The 17,015-nt window shown below is 45.2% G+C and overlaps 1 protein-coding gene across 2 annotated transcripts in view; it reads right to left on the bottom strand.

The window, feature by feature from the left end:
• LOC138510562 (cytospin-A-like) overlaps positions 1 to 17,015 on the bottom strand; it is a 1,126,527-nt gene that overhangs the window by 666,625 nt on the left and 442,887 nt on the right. For both annotated transcript variants that reach the window (XM_069626319.1, XM_069626320.1), the window contains exon 5: positions 13,594 to 13,886. In XM_069626319.1, the coding sequence (XP_069482420.1) occupies positions 13,594 to 13,886 (293 nt within the window). The remainder of the gene's footprint in view (positions 1 to 13,593; positions 13,887 to 17,015) is intronic.

Below are 17,015 nucleotides of genomic sequence, written 5' to 3'. Positions count from 1 at the left end.
TCACAATTCTCAGGTCGTTATATCTTCTATATGTGAGTCAGTCTGGGTTCTATGACATCACCATTCATCTTCTTTTAGTATCTTCTTGGCTTCTTCAAGTATTGCATTCTGACAATCGTCATTCTGTCTCACGTGTTGATATGGTTTCCTCAATGGGTACCTTATTGTCCAGGTTTTCTTAGGTGTCGGTACTTCAACAGGTGCTGTTCTTCTGATAGGTACTGGACAGGGCCCAACTGCGGCTCTCTGCTGGTTTATTTTCTCATCATACGTCACATATTTCGCGTCAATGTTCCTGGTACTTCAAAATGGGTGGTTGAAGTGCGAATCGTGTTTGCCACCTCCTCTTCACTGGTGAAGTTAACAATATAATATGGTGTCATTTGGTGAAAATGGATCAATTCCAAGGTAACCAAAGTAAATATGGTTAGTTATGATACGATAGATTCTTTATAAACGCTTAATACCCAGAGGTTTCTAAGCGCAGACCTGGGGATCAAACCTGTGGTGCTCTGTGTCGTCTTGCTTCCAAGGCAATCACATTGCCCCTGAGCTATCCTCCTGAGACTTCCTTTCATTAAAATGTTCTTAACAGAAGGGAGAGTAGGTTAGCTTTGGTCTGTACGGAAATTAAAATGCAAAAAGCATTTCAGTCAAGATACCTTCTCGATATAGCAATTCCCAGAGGACATTATTCGCCCTCAGCCGTCAAGCAGAGAATTAAACGTGAGAAAACTCAGGGAAAGGGGAAACTCAAGTAATCTTTATTTCCTCAACTGCACAGTGCCCAAAAGTGTGAACAGAGGTCTGTTCCCAAACTGAGTTGTGGTTTTACCAAGTTGGTGTTTCCCCAGTAACCGGTTTCAAATTAGTGTCACACAAAGGTTTTTGGAACAAAGTCTCGTGAACAAAGTCTTTTTTCTAAAAGGTGGTGTCCCAAATCGGGTCACTTACAGTTAGTGCACAAAAGTAAGTACAATTCTTTATTTCAACAGTAAATTTCATAACATTTCACCAGAAAACACATACATTATTAATTCAAATACATGCAGTTACAGTCTTGAGTTCATGGCTCTGCCTGTTTGAAGGTGTCTTCATGTGTTTCTTGAGAAACTGAGCAACATGGAGGTAGAGTTTATCCGCGTGTTGCAGATTTCCTGTCCAGGAGCAGCCAAGGACTTGGCATTTACCATTTACCAAAATTGAGGAGAAAGCATTGGGTCTGGAGCAGGGAGGAGCCCTCCCTATGGCTATAATAGAGGTCTCTCGACAGTTCTTGCTCCCTATCTGTCTTAGGGTCGGCGCACTACTCTCACTACCAAATATCTTGTTTTTCCTCGATGCCTCATCACATGCTCGTACCTAAGGAAACCTCTCCAATTTTGGATATTCCTTTCTCCCTCTCCACTGGTTTCAGCTGTTCTTCCTTGATGATTCCACCATTCATGTTCCTACACCCCTCTGGCCTCAGAGCTAGCTAACAAATCACTCTATACATAGCAATTACTTTCATGCCTAGTCGTGCTACCGTAGTGTAGCAAGCAGATTAGTTATGTGGCTCACACCCCATCCATTCAGGTGTACCACTTGCACGGACCCTTACCACACCTGCCCGCTACATGTGTCAGACTTAGGTCGACTACACCTTTGGTCCACCCTTCGTGTCATGCTCTAAACTGTGTGATACAAAACATGCACAGGTAAAAATCATCCGACACCTTGGGAACACCTCATAAGGTCCTACTCACAAAGTGTGCATTCAAGAAACATACCCTGTTCACTTACTCATGAATTCAAATCCCTGGACTAGGCTATGGTAGCACAATTAGGCATGAAAGTAACTGCCATGTATAGAGTGATTTTTGAGCTCTGAGGTACAATGGATGTCATTGTCTGCTTACCGGGAATACACAGAGAGACTCCTGAACCTGAGAAGATAGGACTTTATGGGAGTCATTAGTGCTGCTTGATTGAGAAAATTAGACAAGCCCCTTAAGAAGTTCCTGTGATTTGTCACCTAGCCGATCATGAGCGAAACATGTTGGGCAGGCTAACATTGGAATTGTAAATTATATGTTTACTTTCATAACTGTGTTTAACAGTGTGGAGATCTTTCTAAAAATTAGAACATTGTGTTACCATGGGGCTCTAGTTCTGACTGTGGCAATATATGATATCTTAACTAAGTAGGTAAGATTGCACAAAGCACTTTATTAATGAATGAATGACCGTGAGAGTAGTGTGGTGGTGAGTTGTGATTTTGTAATTTTTTATCTTATTCACAAATGTTGCTGTTCACACTGGTTTTATGACACACAGATAGGGTTTATTTACTAGAATAGATTTGCATATGATCAATTCATGTTATGATATTCCTTTGTACTTTATACATGACGATCATTGTATTACTGACTTTGCAGTTGTATTCATTTTTGCACATGGGTTGTTGTGTATAGACACCCCACCAGCATAAAACAGCTGGTACTACTAGCAAAAGTTTACCATTTCTGGTAATAGCAGCAATCCCCCCCCCCATGGAGTCCTATGGGAGTCTATGGAATGGGGATTTACTGTTATTTCCGTCACCTGTAATATGCCAGTAATTCTGGCACATCACGCGACAGATCTATCTCCTCAGTCAGAGTCTCCCTCTAGAACAGCCTCCCTGCCTCTCTCAAACTTGAGCAGAACCACCTCCGGGTCCGGAAGTAACTGAAGACCTTCCTTTTCGCTTCTGCTTTCTCTCTTCCTCTCCCCTCTGATGCACCTGACTGCTCCTGACTGCTCCGCACACTGGTCACCTGGTCACCCTGCGAACTCGGGCCCAGGCTCCTGCATGTCCCGGTGCCCTTGCACTGCCTCCGGGCTCCCCAGCACTTAAAGGTCTGTATCTGTCGGTATCGTGATGATTTACTGGCGGGATACCATCAAACTCTTACTGAACCCGAAAGAATTTTATAAAGAAAAAGTAAAACTTAGGACTATTGCATGGAAGTGCTTTCAGGATGGCTGTAACATAAATGTTCTTGGAAAACCTAGCCCCTGAAAACAAGATTATATATGAAGGACAGCCAATTAAAACGAATACAGAAAGTTCCAGACCTGAAGGGATCCAGCTTAGTGATTTCTAGGCTCCCTCCCTCGGTTATACAGACCCTCTCCTGGAGATCAAAGTCCCTCAAGGGGCCTCATTACGAGGCAGGCGCTCCCGTAATGAAGGGTGCCAGTACAGAACCGGCACCGTTCATTACAGGATGCCTAATTACAAGGTCCCCTAGCAGGACCCGCACAGAATGTCTGGTCAGACAAGACGTCCTTTGCGGGTCCCACAAGGGGGCCAAGGAGCTAACAACGTGCCCGTTATTAACGGGCCCGTTATTAGCTCCATCCCCATTCCCTGAGGGCTCAAATGGGCATGGGGATTGGTTTTGTGGATGAGGAATTACCTGCTCCTCCAAGGTTGGAATGACCCGGTAATTCCTCATTCATAGAACCCGGTACTGGAACCCGGTATGGAGGCAGCCATGCCCTTATTAAGGGCATGGCTACCTCCATACTCGTAATGAGGCCCAATATCTCTCTCTCTCTCTCTCTCTCTCTCTCTCTATCTCTCTCCCCCACTCTCTCTTTCTCTCTTTCTCTTCATTGTAGCACACCACTCTTCCAGGCGTACAGGCTCTACTCCGCTTCACGGGAGCACACCCCTTCCTAGGGGTTCAAGGAGCTCTTCTCTTCTGTTACAAAGCCCCTTTTCTGAGAGTCAAAGCCACTTTCTCTTACTACTTTAGCCCCATTCTCTTGGCTCAGGGATCTCTTTATTCTGATCTCAAGGAGCTCTCCTCCCCCTCACTGAAGCAGACCCCTCTTGTGGGGTACCAAGGACGCACCTCTTATTCAAAGGAGCACACCTCTGATTTGGTATTTAGGGGGCTGTTCTCCATCTCATTGGAGCACACCTCTCTCGTGGGGTATCTGGAACAAACCCCTTTTCTATTCTTGAAGGGGCTCTTCTCCCCTCACTGGAGCCTACCCCTCTTCTGGGCTCAAGGGGTTCTTATTTTCTGATGCTCAGCTCCCAGCTAGGAGACTCTCATCTCAGAGACACTGTCTGTGCTTCTTTGCCTCCATTTTAAAGCCCTCACTGTCCTACGGTTGGGTGAATCAAACTTTCAAATTGATTGGTTAATTGGCTTCCTCTCCCAAGCCAGTGGAGGGAAGTATTTAAAAGGCATGAGAGGAAGGTGAGGAAGACGAGAGGAGTTGAGAAGGTGGCGGTGCGGGTTGCGTTTGCGGTGCCTAGCCGTTTTGGAGGCAGAGAGCGGAGCGGAGGCGGAGAGCTGACCCCCCTGACCTGCTGCGCTGCTGGGAACCCCTTGGGTGGGGGGAGTCTGGACCATCACTCGCAGGTATCGAGTCCTGCAGAGTAATTGGCAATCGGTAAAATCCTCCGTAGCCCATAGCCACTCCGAGGTTCACTATATATTTATATTAACACACTACGCATTACAGACTGTACGAACCAAGTCCTTAGTACCAAGCAGTTTGCTAGGTGGGAGCTGCACTTCTGGTGGCTCTGTTGGGGTTGCACACAATAGTGTACTTTTCGCAAAGTTTGGCAGTTCTGTGGTCCTTGCTAGCAGAATCAAGCCGATGCAGGAAGCAGGAGCCTTTGATTCTGACCCACCGGGAAGGAGAGAAGACCACCAAAATGACCTGGAAATGGCAGAACCGTCACAAGTGCTCTGGAGTATTTCAAAGTTACGACCTCAATGGGAAAGAAAATCGCCGGTGGAAAGAGGTAAGAGCCACGCGGGCCCGGCCGCTTCAGAGTCAATGCTCGCCTAAGACACAATGCCCGGGCTGGACGCCCCAGAGACCCCGGACAGGGGAGAAGATCTAGGCGGAGCGGAAAAGCGGCTCGAATTGGACGAAATCAGGACTGAGGCAGGAGCCCGGGAGTTGCCTTGGAGCCCACAGGCACCCCTCCTGTCAGCACATAACGCAGAAGTATCCGCTGTGCTGCCCTGCATGACGGACTGGAGCTCTGCCTCGGTGAGAGGTTTGCCAGCTCAGCCCGCCAGAGGGCGGACTCACCGGGCCCTTTCTCCGGCACCATCTGTAGGCACACAAGGTGGGCACAGTCTGGCACAGAACGCACAGAATGCTAGAGAAATCCCCAACCTGGAAAATGCCATCACAGCCCTGTCCTCCCCGTCCTCCCCGTCCCCCCCCGTCCTCCCCATCGAGACTATCACCAAGCATTGTAGGGGACAAGGCAGTGAGCACGGACCCTGGGGGAAACAGTAATATGCCGGAGCACGCTCTGGCCCCACAAATCACGACAAATAAAAAACCAGAAGACCCTACACACCAGGCCCACCTGGAGCCCAGTGCAGAAACAACAGAAAAGCCTGTGATCATAATTTGCAAATTCATGCACAAATGGAGGCAAACCTAGACGTATCCACGGAAGCAATAACCCATAGCAAACCAACGGCCGCCCAATCCAGAGATACCTCGACCATGGCACTAGATGATCCCTCCAACTCAGAGATCGATCCTGTAGTCGTAGAAAACCCCGGAATGGGCTTGAACCATGACCTGATGGATCAGGACGACATACGACCTCCTGCAGGGGATCCAACTAATGACACAAAAAAGGCAAACATGCCAAGGGGAATAAAAAGACAGTACAACAAGAAGCAAAGGTCCAAAAGGAACCGAGAAGCCTACCCGCCAAGATGGCGGAGTGATGAACGAAAAGGGGAAAACCACAGACAGCATAGAGACAAAAAAAAAAATCGCTCTACATTCAGAAAAGTCGATTTGGGGACCCTCACCCTCCCGAAACCTCTGCTCTCCAATGCCCTGTTTAACATTTTCAAGAAGCAACAGCAAAAACGGAAATTAGACTCAGACAGCGGACTCTCTGATGCTGAAAACCTGGAAGCGGTGGAGGGCACCCAAAGTTCCAACAGCAGAACACGTAGAAAGTGGACATCAAGCTGTGAGCAACTTGGCTGACAGCCCTAGAGGAACTGAACTTCCCAAGATGAAACCAAGCGTAAAGAATTTGCTACTACACACAATCTTAAAAGAAATGGAAACTCTGCAGATAGAGCAGACTGAACAAGGGTATCATTACCCGAGCCAACAAAGATAACTGACGAATTGAGGGGGAAAAATATCATCATGGTGGCATCAAGTGAAAACGACGACCCACTACCCACGCTCCCAAAATCAATTGAAACCCAACACCAAGCGCAGACGGAACAGGTTGTCCCCCGTCCCAAATCAAAACACACTGAAGACCACGAGAACTAACATCTAATACCTACGGGGCTGCAAAAATCCAACAAGTGGAACAACCATCCCCACTTGCAGCCACAGGATTGAACTCGAGACCTACAAGCCAGCCTGGAAATAAACCAAATGAGGAGCCCGTGAAGCACCAGAAACAAGTACCCGGCACAAGAACACAAATGAGTGCGCAACCCTGGCTGAAAATTCACCTTCAACATCTAGAAAGAGGTGAAAAGCAAACAACACCAATCAAAGATGGAACAGCCCCAATTTCAAATAACGCAAGAAACCAGCTTGAACGTTCTGAAACACCAACAGTACCAACGGGGAGTCTGATTTTTGAAGGTGCAATGCAACACCCCCATCTTGCTCCAGACAGGGCCCTTCAGCAAACACTGATAAAACACAGAAGACACAGTGACATCCCGATCGAACCACAAAGAAAATCGCCTAATAAAAAAACGGACATGACAACAATTATGTCGGCCATCATGATCGCCCTTGCACCTTTTTGCAAATTATATGAAACCATCAGTGAATCAACAAAAGAAAACGCAACGATCCTATGCAAAATCCAATCAAAACTCGACTTCATCGAAGGATACATAAGAGCCTCAGAGGCCAAAAGTAATAAGCAAATGATGATATGGGAGGCAAAATGGGCCAGCATGGAGGCTGAAAGAAAGGTCGCCCCGCCCGAGAACAAGACCCTCAAAAAACGCATGGAAAATGCAAGTCAGACAACCACGAATAAGGAGACAGGAGGGATGGAACCAATTTTCAACAAACAGAAAGGGAAAGATCCAAGCTATCCACCTGCACTGAAAACCCAGACCATCAACCCTCACACCAAAACACCGGCCCCACTGACAAATAAAAAGAAAAATGTGGGTCTACGACTGGCAGGAGATATCAGCTCATGCCATACAAACAGGAAAACAAAAGTTCCTTCAGAGTCAGACAGGGAGGAAGAAATAATCAACTTAACACAGACCTACATCGCCAAATGTGACATTTGTAGTGCCGGAAAAAGGGCCTCAACTGACAGAAAATTCACCCAGAACGGTGGCTGAATTCCTGACGTCTAGCTCACTGATGGATCTATCGGAGCACCTGGAACCAGAGGTACGGGCAGAAATCCAGAAAGAACAAAACAACGAGCCCACGGGACCAGACGGACCTACAGAAGGTCACCATAGGGACCCAGAAAGCAGGAGGGAGGTAAAGAGCAACCTCTCAACAGGCAAAACACTGTCAACACACCCAGCTGGAAATGCACAAGATCTCGACAAAAAGAGTAAGGCCAAAGTTAAAGACACGCCAACCCATAGGTCAGAACTCAGTCGCAGGTCAACCCCACTAAAGCAAAGATCACAGAACCAGCTTGAGGAAAAATCAAGAAAGATAGACGACCATGAGAGCCCTGCAGAACAACACAAAGTACACACAGAGCAACCCACGAACCCAGACAATCCGCATAAGGACTCCAGAGTGATCAAACTAGAGCAAACATCGTGCAGAATCAAATACATTGTGCTGATCAGGAAAACGGTACTAAAAACCCTAAGCAAAATACCTTGCCTACAGCATCTGAGAACCGAAGATTTCATCCTAATAGAACCCTATCACCGAGACCAAAAGGCAAAAACCTACCTCCACATTAAAGGAAAGGCACTAAAAGGTGTACCGGACGAAGCATACAAGGAACTAAAACAAGCAGGATTCACCCTGACGGAACTGCGACCATCAAAGACAGAACCAAAGGCACAGTACAAGAAAGATAGTGTGTGTCGAGCAAAAATGGCATTACACATCTAGAACCAAAGAACTGTACAATCAGAAAAGACAAGGCCCAAGTCATTATATCGAAAGGGATAACCGCCCACACTCTAAGTGGGAACACCGTGAACCAAGGAAAGAAAGCAACAGATGGACAGAGGCCGTCGCAATTGAAGAACCAAAAGAGGAACGTTCCGGGAACCCGGGTCACTCGCTTGATCGGAGGGAGCGTCCAAACGCAGAAAACCGTTCTCAGACACAGACATCCCAGGAAAACAGAAAAAGATCAGAGAAGGACCGCAGAAAGGCAGTGGATGGGGGAATAAATCACGCAGACAGCTCGGAATCAAGAAATCCAAAGGGCCCATGGAAATGGCTAAAAGCGGCGCTAAACCATCACCACGACAAATAGCAATCACCAGGAGGAGTGTTAAGAAACCGACCTCCTTCGACGAATCGCCAAGAGACACCACCTCAAACACATCTATCCATGGCCATCGCCACCTGACAAATCCGGAAAACCAGGATCTTGGAGCTTTTGACATATTATGTCTCCAGGAAACCTGGCTTACAGAAAAACCATCCCTGGACGGTTTCGAGATTGCATTTGCATCAGCAACAAAAGGCCTGTTTGGCCGCCCGTCTTCAGGGCTTCTGATAGCCATAAGGCTGGGCTCAGGAATCTCGATCATAAAAAAAAAACAGAGACATATGGCATACTGGCAGTTCTAACTTCATGGATCCAGGAAGACTCCAACGGAAGAGGGAGCGGATCAGCAAAAATATCTCTCATAACGATATACTGGAACCCGGAGAAAACAACAACGGCAGACTTCTGCAACCAAGTAGCAAAGACAATTGACGAAACCATCGAAGAAGATCCCTTGACACATATAATAATATGTGGAGACTTAAACGCTAACTGTAGCAGTAAAAGGACAACACCACTGTGAGGAAGACGAAAACTCCAGTGGAAGAAAGAGGAACAACCTGGATGACACACATGAAATTCAGAAACCTCCACAAAGCCGCAGCACTGAAGTCTTGGGAGGTCAATACACCAACATGGGAGAGAGGCAATTCCAGTGCAAATATCGATTATTTCTTCATCTCAGACAGTCTACTACCATACATAGAAGATTACTCGGTTACCAAAACATTAGAAAGCGACCACAACCTTCTGGCCATAGCAAGTGCCTCGTCCTACAATTAACAACTATAACTACTCGATTGAGGTGAATAACCAACAAACCCGCTTACGCCTCACGGTCTTCTTGGCATTTGTAGACCTGTCACAGGCCTTCGACAGACTGGACAGGCAAATTCTATGGGACAAACTAGAACACTGGAAGTGCGTGAGGGAAGTGCTCGATCCCGTGATGGCCCTACATACAAACACAAAAGTTAAGAGTACGTCTAAACAACCAAGGTCTATTATCAAGAGAGATATCCTCGGAGCGGGGAGTGAAGCAAGGCTGCCCGCTGGCCCCGGCACTGTTTATCGCTTTCTTGGGTGATCTCAAAGAAACGGAAGCATCAGTTAGAGCCTTCCCACCCAAGCTGGGAAATGTAAACATATCGCGCCTACTGTACGCTGATGATCTGATACTCTTAGATCAAACCCAAATCGGCTTACAACGCCAATTTACCAACCTGGCTCAATATATGGATCTAAACAACCTAAAAATAAACAAGTCAAAAACGAAAATAGTGATCATGGGAAAAAGCGCTACGAAGATCAAGACAGGCTACAAGTGGGCTCTGGACAAAGTCGAAATCCAAGTAGTTCCAAGCTTTAAATATCTAGGAGTATTCATCAACCCTTCGGCGAATGAATCTGCAATGCAAAAATCACTATGGGAAAAAACGAAAAACCTCACAGCCCAAATTAAAACTATTGACAGAAAATATGGTAAATTCTCACTGGTACCAGCGATAGACTACTACAAAGGCAAGGTAGTACCAACCCTTACCTATGGAATGGGCGCAACCCTGATTATGCCAAACTAAATCTGGCGGAAACTAGCAGGCTACATATAGAAAACGGTACTAGGACTACCCAACGCTACCTCAATGGAGATCATCAGGAGGGAGCTTGGTCTACTCTCCCTGAAAGCGACAGTGCTGCAATGCGCAATGCAGCTGTTTAGGAACCCTCTCGTACCTGACAGCCCGCCGATCTACAAAATCATTGCTACCGAAATAGCAAATCAACATCTAACCATCCTAAATCGGTGGGTAGACAACCTCAGAGAGAGAAGCTAACCGAGATCGTATGCACCGAAGAAAATCTAAAAGATAACCCAGGAAGAGTAAAATCCAAAATGGAAGCCCAGGATTGGAGAGAAACCCTTGAGAAAGCCCAATCAAATAAACTAACCAAACATCTCCCTCCAAATTTCAACAGATTAAAAATGCCTATGGCATATTGCATCAAATTTCCAAACAAACAACTAAGGAAATCATACATGAGAGCTTGCCTAAACCTCCTCCCGACACATGAAATTCTGGCAATCAGGCTACAAGCGAATACCAAAGAATGTAGACTATGTGTCCAGCCAAATAAACCAGAAACAATAAAGCATCTCCTGCTACAATGCCCAGATTTAAGAGAGATAAGAGCCACATACCTGAACAGCCTGTGCATAGCTCTCCCGGGAATGACAGAAGAAGAAGAAACCACATGGTGGAACAGGCTGATGTCAGGGGAGAAAACGAAATGGACAATAGCTACAGTAAAAATCCTAGAAAACGCCTTTGAAAAGATAGCCTTACAGACAGCCATTGTGAATAACTGTCCAGACGGATGGGCCGGATGAAAGACTGCAGCCGAACTAACGTCTACCCTTTGACTATGCCCGCCAGCTTCAGCTCTATCAGTCGCTGTCTCAGTCCCTTCTGTCCGAATCCTCTGCCTAATTTTTGTTGTCCTCCTCTTTTTCGCTCTCCTTCTTCCTTGTTGTTTCTTTCTCCAGTGTGTGGCTCTTTTATCATGATCTGCAACATGCTTGTAAAAACTGCAAATGCAATTGTACACAAAGTAATTTAAAAAAATGTTTTAAAAAAAAGCCATGCTGCCATTTCGGATTTATTTCAGTTTGTTTGCCATGCAGGAGCTGGTGTGTGCCAGTTGCTCTGCTCATGTATTGTCCATTAGCAGTCCCACAGCACAGAATTTCTTGTGGCTTTTGGGTTTTGAAAGGCCATCACAAGGGACAGGGAATCCTCTAGCAAGTTGCTACCTGTGCAGAATCATTTTTCCTTTGGGGAGTATTTCTCCCTAAATGCAGCAGCTGCTGGGGACTGAGATATAAACAATTCTCCATCACAAGCACTGCTGATGGGAGTGGAGTTGGAATAAGTTAGGTGTTTACTTCAAGGATCCACACTTGTTGACAAAAGGATCTCTCTGCATGTGCTAGTGTTTCCCCATAGTATATTTTTTTTGTTTCTGGAGCATAGCTCAGGGGCAACATGCCCGCCTTGGAAGCAAGACGACAACGACACGGAGCAACACAGGTTCGATCCCTGGGTCTGCGCTTCGAAATTTATGGGTATTAAGCGCGTTATAAATAACATATCATTTCATATCATTAATTCCTGAAAGGCAATCCAAAAACTACTTTATGTTATGAATTTCTAAGCCTGATGTATCTTGGGAGATGACGCCCCAAATTCCCTGTTTCTTCGAGACCTAGTAGTTCCTAACTAGCTGCTCTCTCAGGGGGTTGAGGAATAGTTCAGAGCTGGTCCAGTCAGGCCGAACTCTCAGGTGGACCGGGGCTGGATTTGACGTTGGCACTGTGACTTTGTACCATTCTCCACCACCTAAAATACAAATGCAGGTACTGTCTTGGGGAGGCTGTTTTCTTTCCCAGAGATAAACATTGGGTAACAAGAGCATCAGTTGATTCTCCACTGTCCCTTGGGAATAGGACATCCTGATGCTGCTCTTCTGCCCCTCGCCCGAAACAACCATCAAGAAATGTTTTGCCTAATGTTGAACTTCTACTTCTCAATTTACAGATTAATGGCACTAACAGAAAGGGTCTTTACAAATGTTGTGTTTAAACTTGAAGCTGCCATAATGACAGCACTCAGAATCACCTCCTCGGTTTTTAAGCACCACAAGGACCATTGTCAGATAGACAGTCTATCATGCAAATGTATAATGGGTTCCTTTTCAAAGCATGTCCATGCTATGGAGGTCATTTTGAGAGTGTTGATCAACACCGTTTCTGTCCGTTTTGGACCTTCAGCAAAAGCAGCACGGACTGTTACTAGTACAGAGGCTTTCAGCAATTCGCATGATCTTGTGAAATGAATCCACTATAAAAGAGGCTTGAAAACCTTGCACTCTGAGAAATGTTTACCTTGACATGATAGGTCATTTATAACGCGTGCAGACCCGGGGATTGAACCTGTGCTGCTCCGTGTCGTCTTGCTTGCAAGGCGAGCATGTTGCCGCTGAGCTATCCTCCTGAGACAACACCATATCAGAAATATACATCTTTTTCCGTTCACAAGGCCCCCTTTTTAGAAAGCATTTCTCATATGTGAGGAACTGCACTGGACTGCAAGCATCATTTTAATGTGTGAGATCATTCTATCTGCAGGTTTCTTTGGGGCAGATTTACAATGGTTAGAAAGGAGCTTTCTCTGATACTCTTTCATGATTTAAGAACTGTTAATGATCCAATGACCTACTTTATGTTTATTATCTCGTTTGGATGTTTTGGTACAAAATAAGAAACAGAGAGTAAAAAAAGAAATAAAAGAACAATAGTGAAATTAAAAGGTACACTTTGAACTCAAAAAAAAAGAAAAAAGAAAACAAAGAAAGGAGGTTCTGAGCACTGCATTCTTTGCATACCAGCCTTGAACATACAACTCTCAGAAAACTGGGTCTCTCCCCTTGCTTTTGCTTTGTAGCATCGGATGTACAAGGTCGTTGTGATCTCGAAAGCTAGAGCATTATTCCAATGCAGCAAAATATGACCAGTTATCCCAATAAAAAGTTACCAGAACTCAAACTTGGTTGTGTTTTTAAAACAACTTGACTAGTACGGCCATAAAACAAAATTGTATTAAACATTAAACTTTGTCATGCGTGGCTTTTCTGGCAGGAAATCAAACCCCAAGCCCCTCTTGTGAAATCTCTGCCATACAAAGGATAAGCTAAAGTTAAGCAATCGAGAATCCATTACTCCCTTCATGCAACCCCTTCTTCCGAGAGGCCTGCACCACCGATGCGGTGCCCCCCTAAATGGGAAGGTCCCAATGGTTGGCTCTTCTGCTAGAATCCACTCCTGGTGCCTGCAGGTGTTGACCTCAGCACAAAGGGACTGCATTGACTTGGGGGCAGGGTGGAGCCTTTTTGGTCATAAAAGCTTGCAACCAGGAATACACCCTTTACACTGTAATCCAATAAAGGTATCAGCCTCTTCATTTTTTAAACTGTCATTTGAAACACCTCGGGGATTGAGCTTTTTAAAAAAATATTTTTTTTACCTCAGATGACAGGTCTGCGCTGAGTTGTGCTCCCCGAAGTCTCCTTTGCAGGTCACCTACCCTTCCCTTCCTATAGGTGAATTCTTCGTGCTCGTCCTCGTCGTCTTGTCTTTCCTGAAGTCTTCTTTGAAGGTCACCTACCCTTCCTGTCCTGTAGGTGACTCCTTCGGGCTCGTCTGCTTCGTCTTGTCTTTCCTGAAGCCTTCTTTGCAGGTCACCTACCCTTCCCTTCCTGAAGACGACTTTTTCGGGCGCGGGCGCCGGCCCGGGCATGGTTCCAGGGCGTCCCCTGCCTGTTAAAGGAAGAAAATAACAAAATATGAAGTGAGAATAAGTTAACAATGGTGGGGTTCTGGGAAAGACCTTTATTTTGTAATCCGTAATCATTATGAGATAAGCCAATTTGGCAAATACTGCGGCAGCTATGCTTGTGCATTAGCTGGGCAGTGCCAGTATATGGGGGTTAACTACCTTTTCAGAAGGACTCCCTGGTACTTGCTGCCACTGTTCAAAAGTAGTTGAAATTGCAACCACAATGTGTATTTTCTACTGCACAAATGAAAAAGATATGCATCAAATATCCTGCCAGTTTCCCTAATGCTGCCCAAGCCTGGGTCATTGTTGCGCCTAGACAAGTAAGTGCAACAGTATTTCATAATGTAGACCTTACAAGTGGGCTACCACAACACATATGGATATCCCAAAACGCAGCAATGATGCGTATATGTGGTAATATAAATGGTCCTCCGTCAAGAAACTATGCACAAGTGCAAGTGCAATTGTGCGCAGTATTAGTAACAAGTACAAAATTGGCCTAATGCAAAACACGTATTCCTTTAATGCACTGTTTCACTAGGACAAAATGTGCCCTAGTGCTAATACCATTCCGTGTTAGCGTCAGGGTATGCATTGCCTTGGCGCAAAAATCCACTGAAAAAAATATGGTTTTGTACTAGGGCAATTTGTGCCCTAGTGATGATACCGTGCAAAATATCCCTATCACCGGTGCAAAGTATCTGTAGAGAGTCCCTATGTCCTTGAGTGTGAATACCTGCTCTCCATTAGCTGCTTGAGCGCAGTCGGATACTTTTTTAGTCAGTATGCGCCACATCAACGGCCTAAAATGCTTTTGGCCGTTATTTTCCTCACAGTAGATAGTGCATGGAGGGGACCTGCTCTGTTAAATCTTCGGCGTAAAAAGGTCCCCTCCGTGCAATATTTACCATTTTTTAGATGTAATGATAGAAAAAAGTATAAAAACTGGAATGTACAGAATTTATAGGGTTTCTGCACTCCGTTTCAGGACAAGTGTGAATGCCTCCTGCAACTAACAATTGTGGGAAGCATTTCAAAAGGGTTGCAGTGGAATCAGCACCCTTTAGCCAGGTGGAAATGACGTTGGAATCCATTAGTTTAACGCCAGCATGAAGGCCTCATGCCGTAGCTAAACCAGATGAAGTTAGCAAGAGGAAAGCGAAAGTTGGTGGACGTCCCTCTTCACAAATCTGCTTGAAAAATAAATTAAAATCCTGGATTGGAAAAAGTGGCCTAAATTTACCAACACATTTTGCTGTCCTATTTCTTGCGCCACAGAACTTTAAAAATTAATTTTGGTGTGGTTGCTTAGGCCTTACAACCTCTCCCTGTGTTCAGTACCTCTAGTTCTTGCTTGAGCCACGTCTGTCTTGGGAAAATTTGCTCTGTAAGAGTGAGTAGTAGACATGTATTCACTCACTCGTTTATTTCTTGAACTTGATCATTAAAGTTCGGGGTTAAGACAACCGTATTTGTGTTACGTCTGTCTTAACTTCTTTAATGATTGGGATTTTTGTTTTGAGGCAGTGTGTGGGTACTGAACGGGCTTCGCTGATCTACCTCAAAACAGTACATGGTTCGATGCCAGTATTTATTTTCATGTTGGCGTTAAACCCACTGCATCCTTATGAAATCCGCCTGACTATTGTACAGCTGGTAAAAGCAGCTGGATTCCATAGGATTCCATTGTAAATGCCTTCCGCAATCACTAATTGAAGGTGGCATTAACATCTTCCACAAAAGTACAGGAAAAGAAAGATGTGAACAGGGGTGGCTCATTCATAATGGGTGATGGGGCTTAGGCCCACCCATTTTGTATGAGCCGCTAAGCCAGCCGAGCAGGCCTCCGATTTTGGGATGGATCAGAAAAGGGGCCCACTCGCTCACCAGCACAGTGAACGCTGCACACCATGTTGGTGAGCAGGCCTTTCATTTGGGGATAAATGAGTGGCCTGCTCACCCGCATAATGGTTTCTGATTTGTGGGCACCCCCTACTGGCACACCACAAAATTAGAGGCTGCTCATCGTGTCGAGCTGGCCTCTGATTTGGGGATGCAGAGGGTGCATTTATTTACTTGGCATCAATGTTAAAGCAAACGTGGTCATGTTTGCTTTACTAATGTTACTCAGAACAACTGTCATGTCAGAGGAATAAAGTGCAAGCAGAGTGGACTAGTAATGCATTCCAGTCTAGCCATGTAACAACACTTGCCATGTTTTCATGATAAGTGAGGTTACATGCCTAGCATCGCTGCATACAGTTTGGTTATGTTTTCTGCTTCAGGCACGCTATTTCTTATTGGGCATTTATGATAAAGCAAGCACAATAAATGTTATTGCATGACTAGACTGCGATTTTGGTGCAGCCAATCTAGCCATTTCTTACTTTGGTATGACATTTTTTACTGCCCATTTATGATAAAGCAAGCATGTTAAGTGTTGGCTAGACTAGCATTTAGGTGCAGCCAGTGTACCCATTTCTTACTGTGGCATGCCATTTTTGCTGGCATCTATGATAAAACAAGCATAAGTATTATTACGTGTCGGGCAGGTTTTATTTTTGTGGCATGGCATTTTTAATGGGAAAACCAACAAGAGTATGTTCTTATTTGGCAGAGCCAGCTTGGACATGTTTTCATATAGTATCAGTACTGGCATTAGTCACAAACCAAACATGAGTATGTTCTTATATGGTAATACTGGCATGTTTAGGTGCAGTCAGCATGGAAATGTATGGGCACAGCTAATGTTAACTTTTATTTAGATTGGCACATACTGTGGGGAAGGGCATCATGAACATGTGTTAGCAAATGCACTTGTGCTTTATTCGTGACATGCATTTATTGGATTTTTTCATGAGTTAACCTACAAAACTGGTTACAAACTGTCTGCCTTTTTAACCCACTTTTTCACTGAATGTGTGCTGTATAATGCACCATTTTAACCCATTATTCAAAAAATGTTCTATGGGGAGAACACCTCCCTCACCCCCAAGCCCTCTTGGTTGGTTTGGGCTCCCTCACTACGAGTGGCCACTCACGCATTATTGTGACAAATATTTACGCCCCACCAATTTTAAAAATGTGACTCGATGTGAAGATGATTT

This window comes from Ambystoma mexicanum, chromosome 6p, assembly GCF_040938575.1.
Source record: "Ambystoma mexicanum isolate Mex_15411 chromosome 6p, UKY_AmexF1_1, whole genome shotgun sequence".
NCBI classification, from domain to species: Eukaryota; Metazoa; Chordata; class Amphibia; order Caudata; family Ambystomatidae; genus Ambystoma; species Ambystoma mexicanum.
This window is presented reverse-complemented; position numbering and strand designations above follow the sequence as displayed.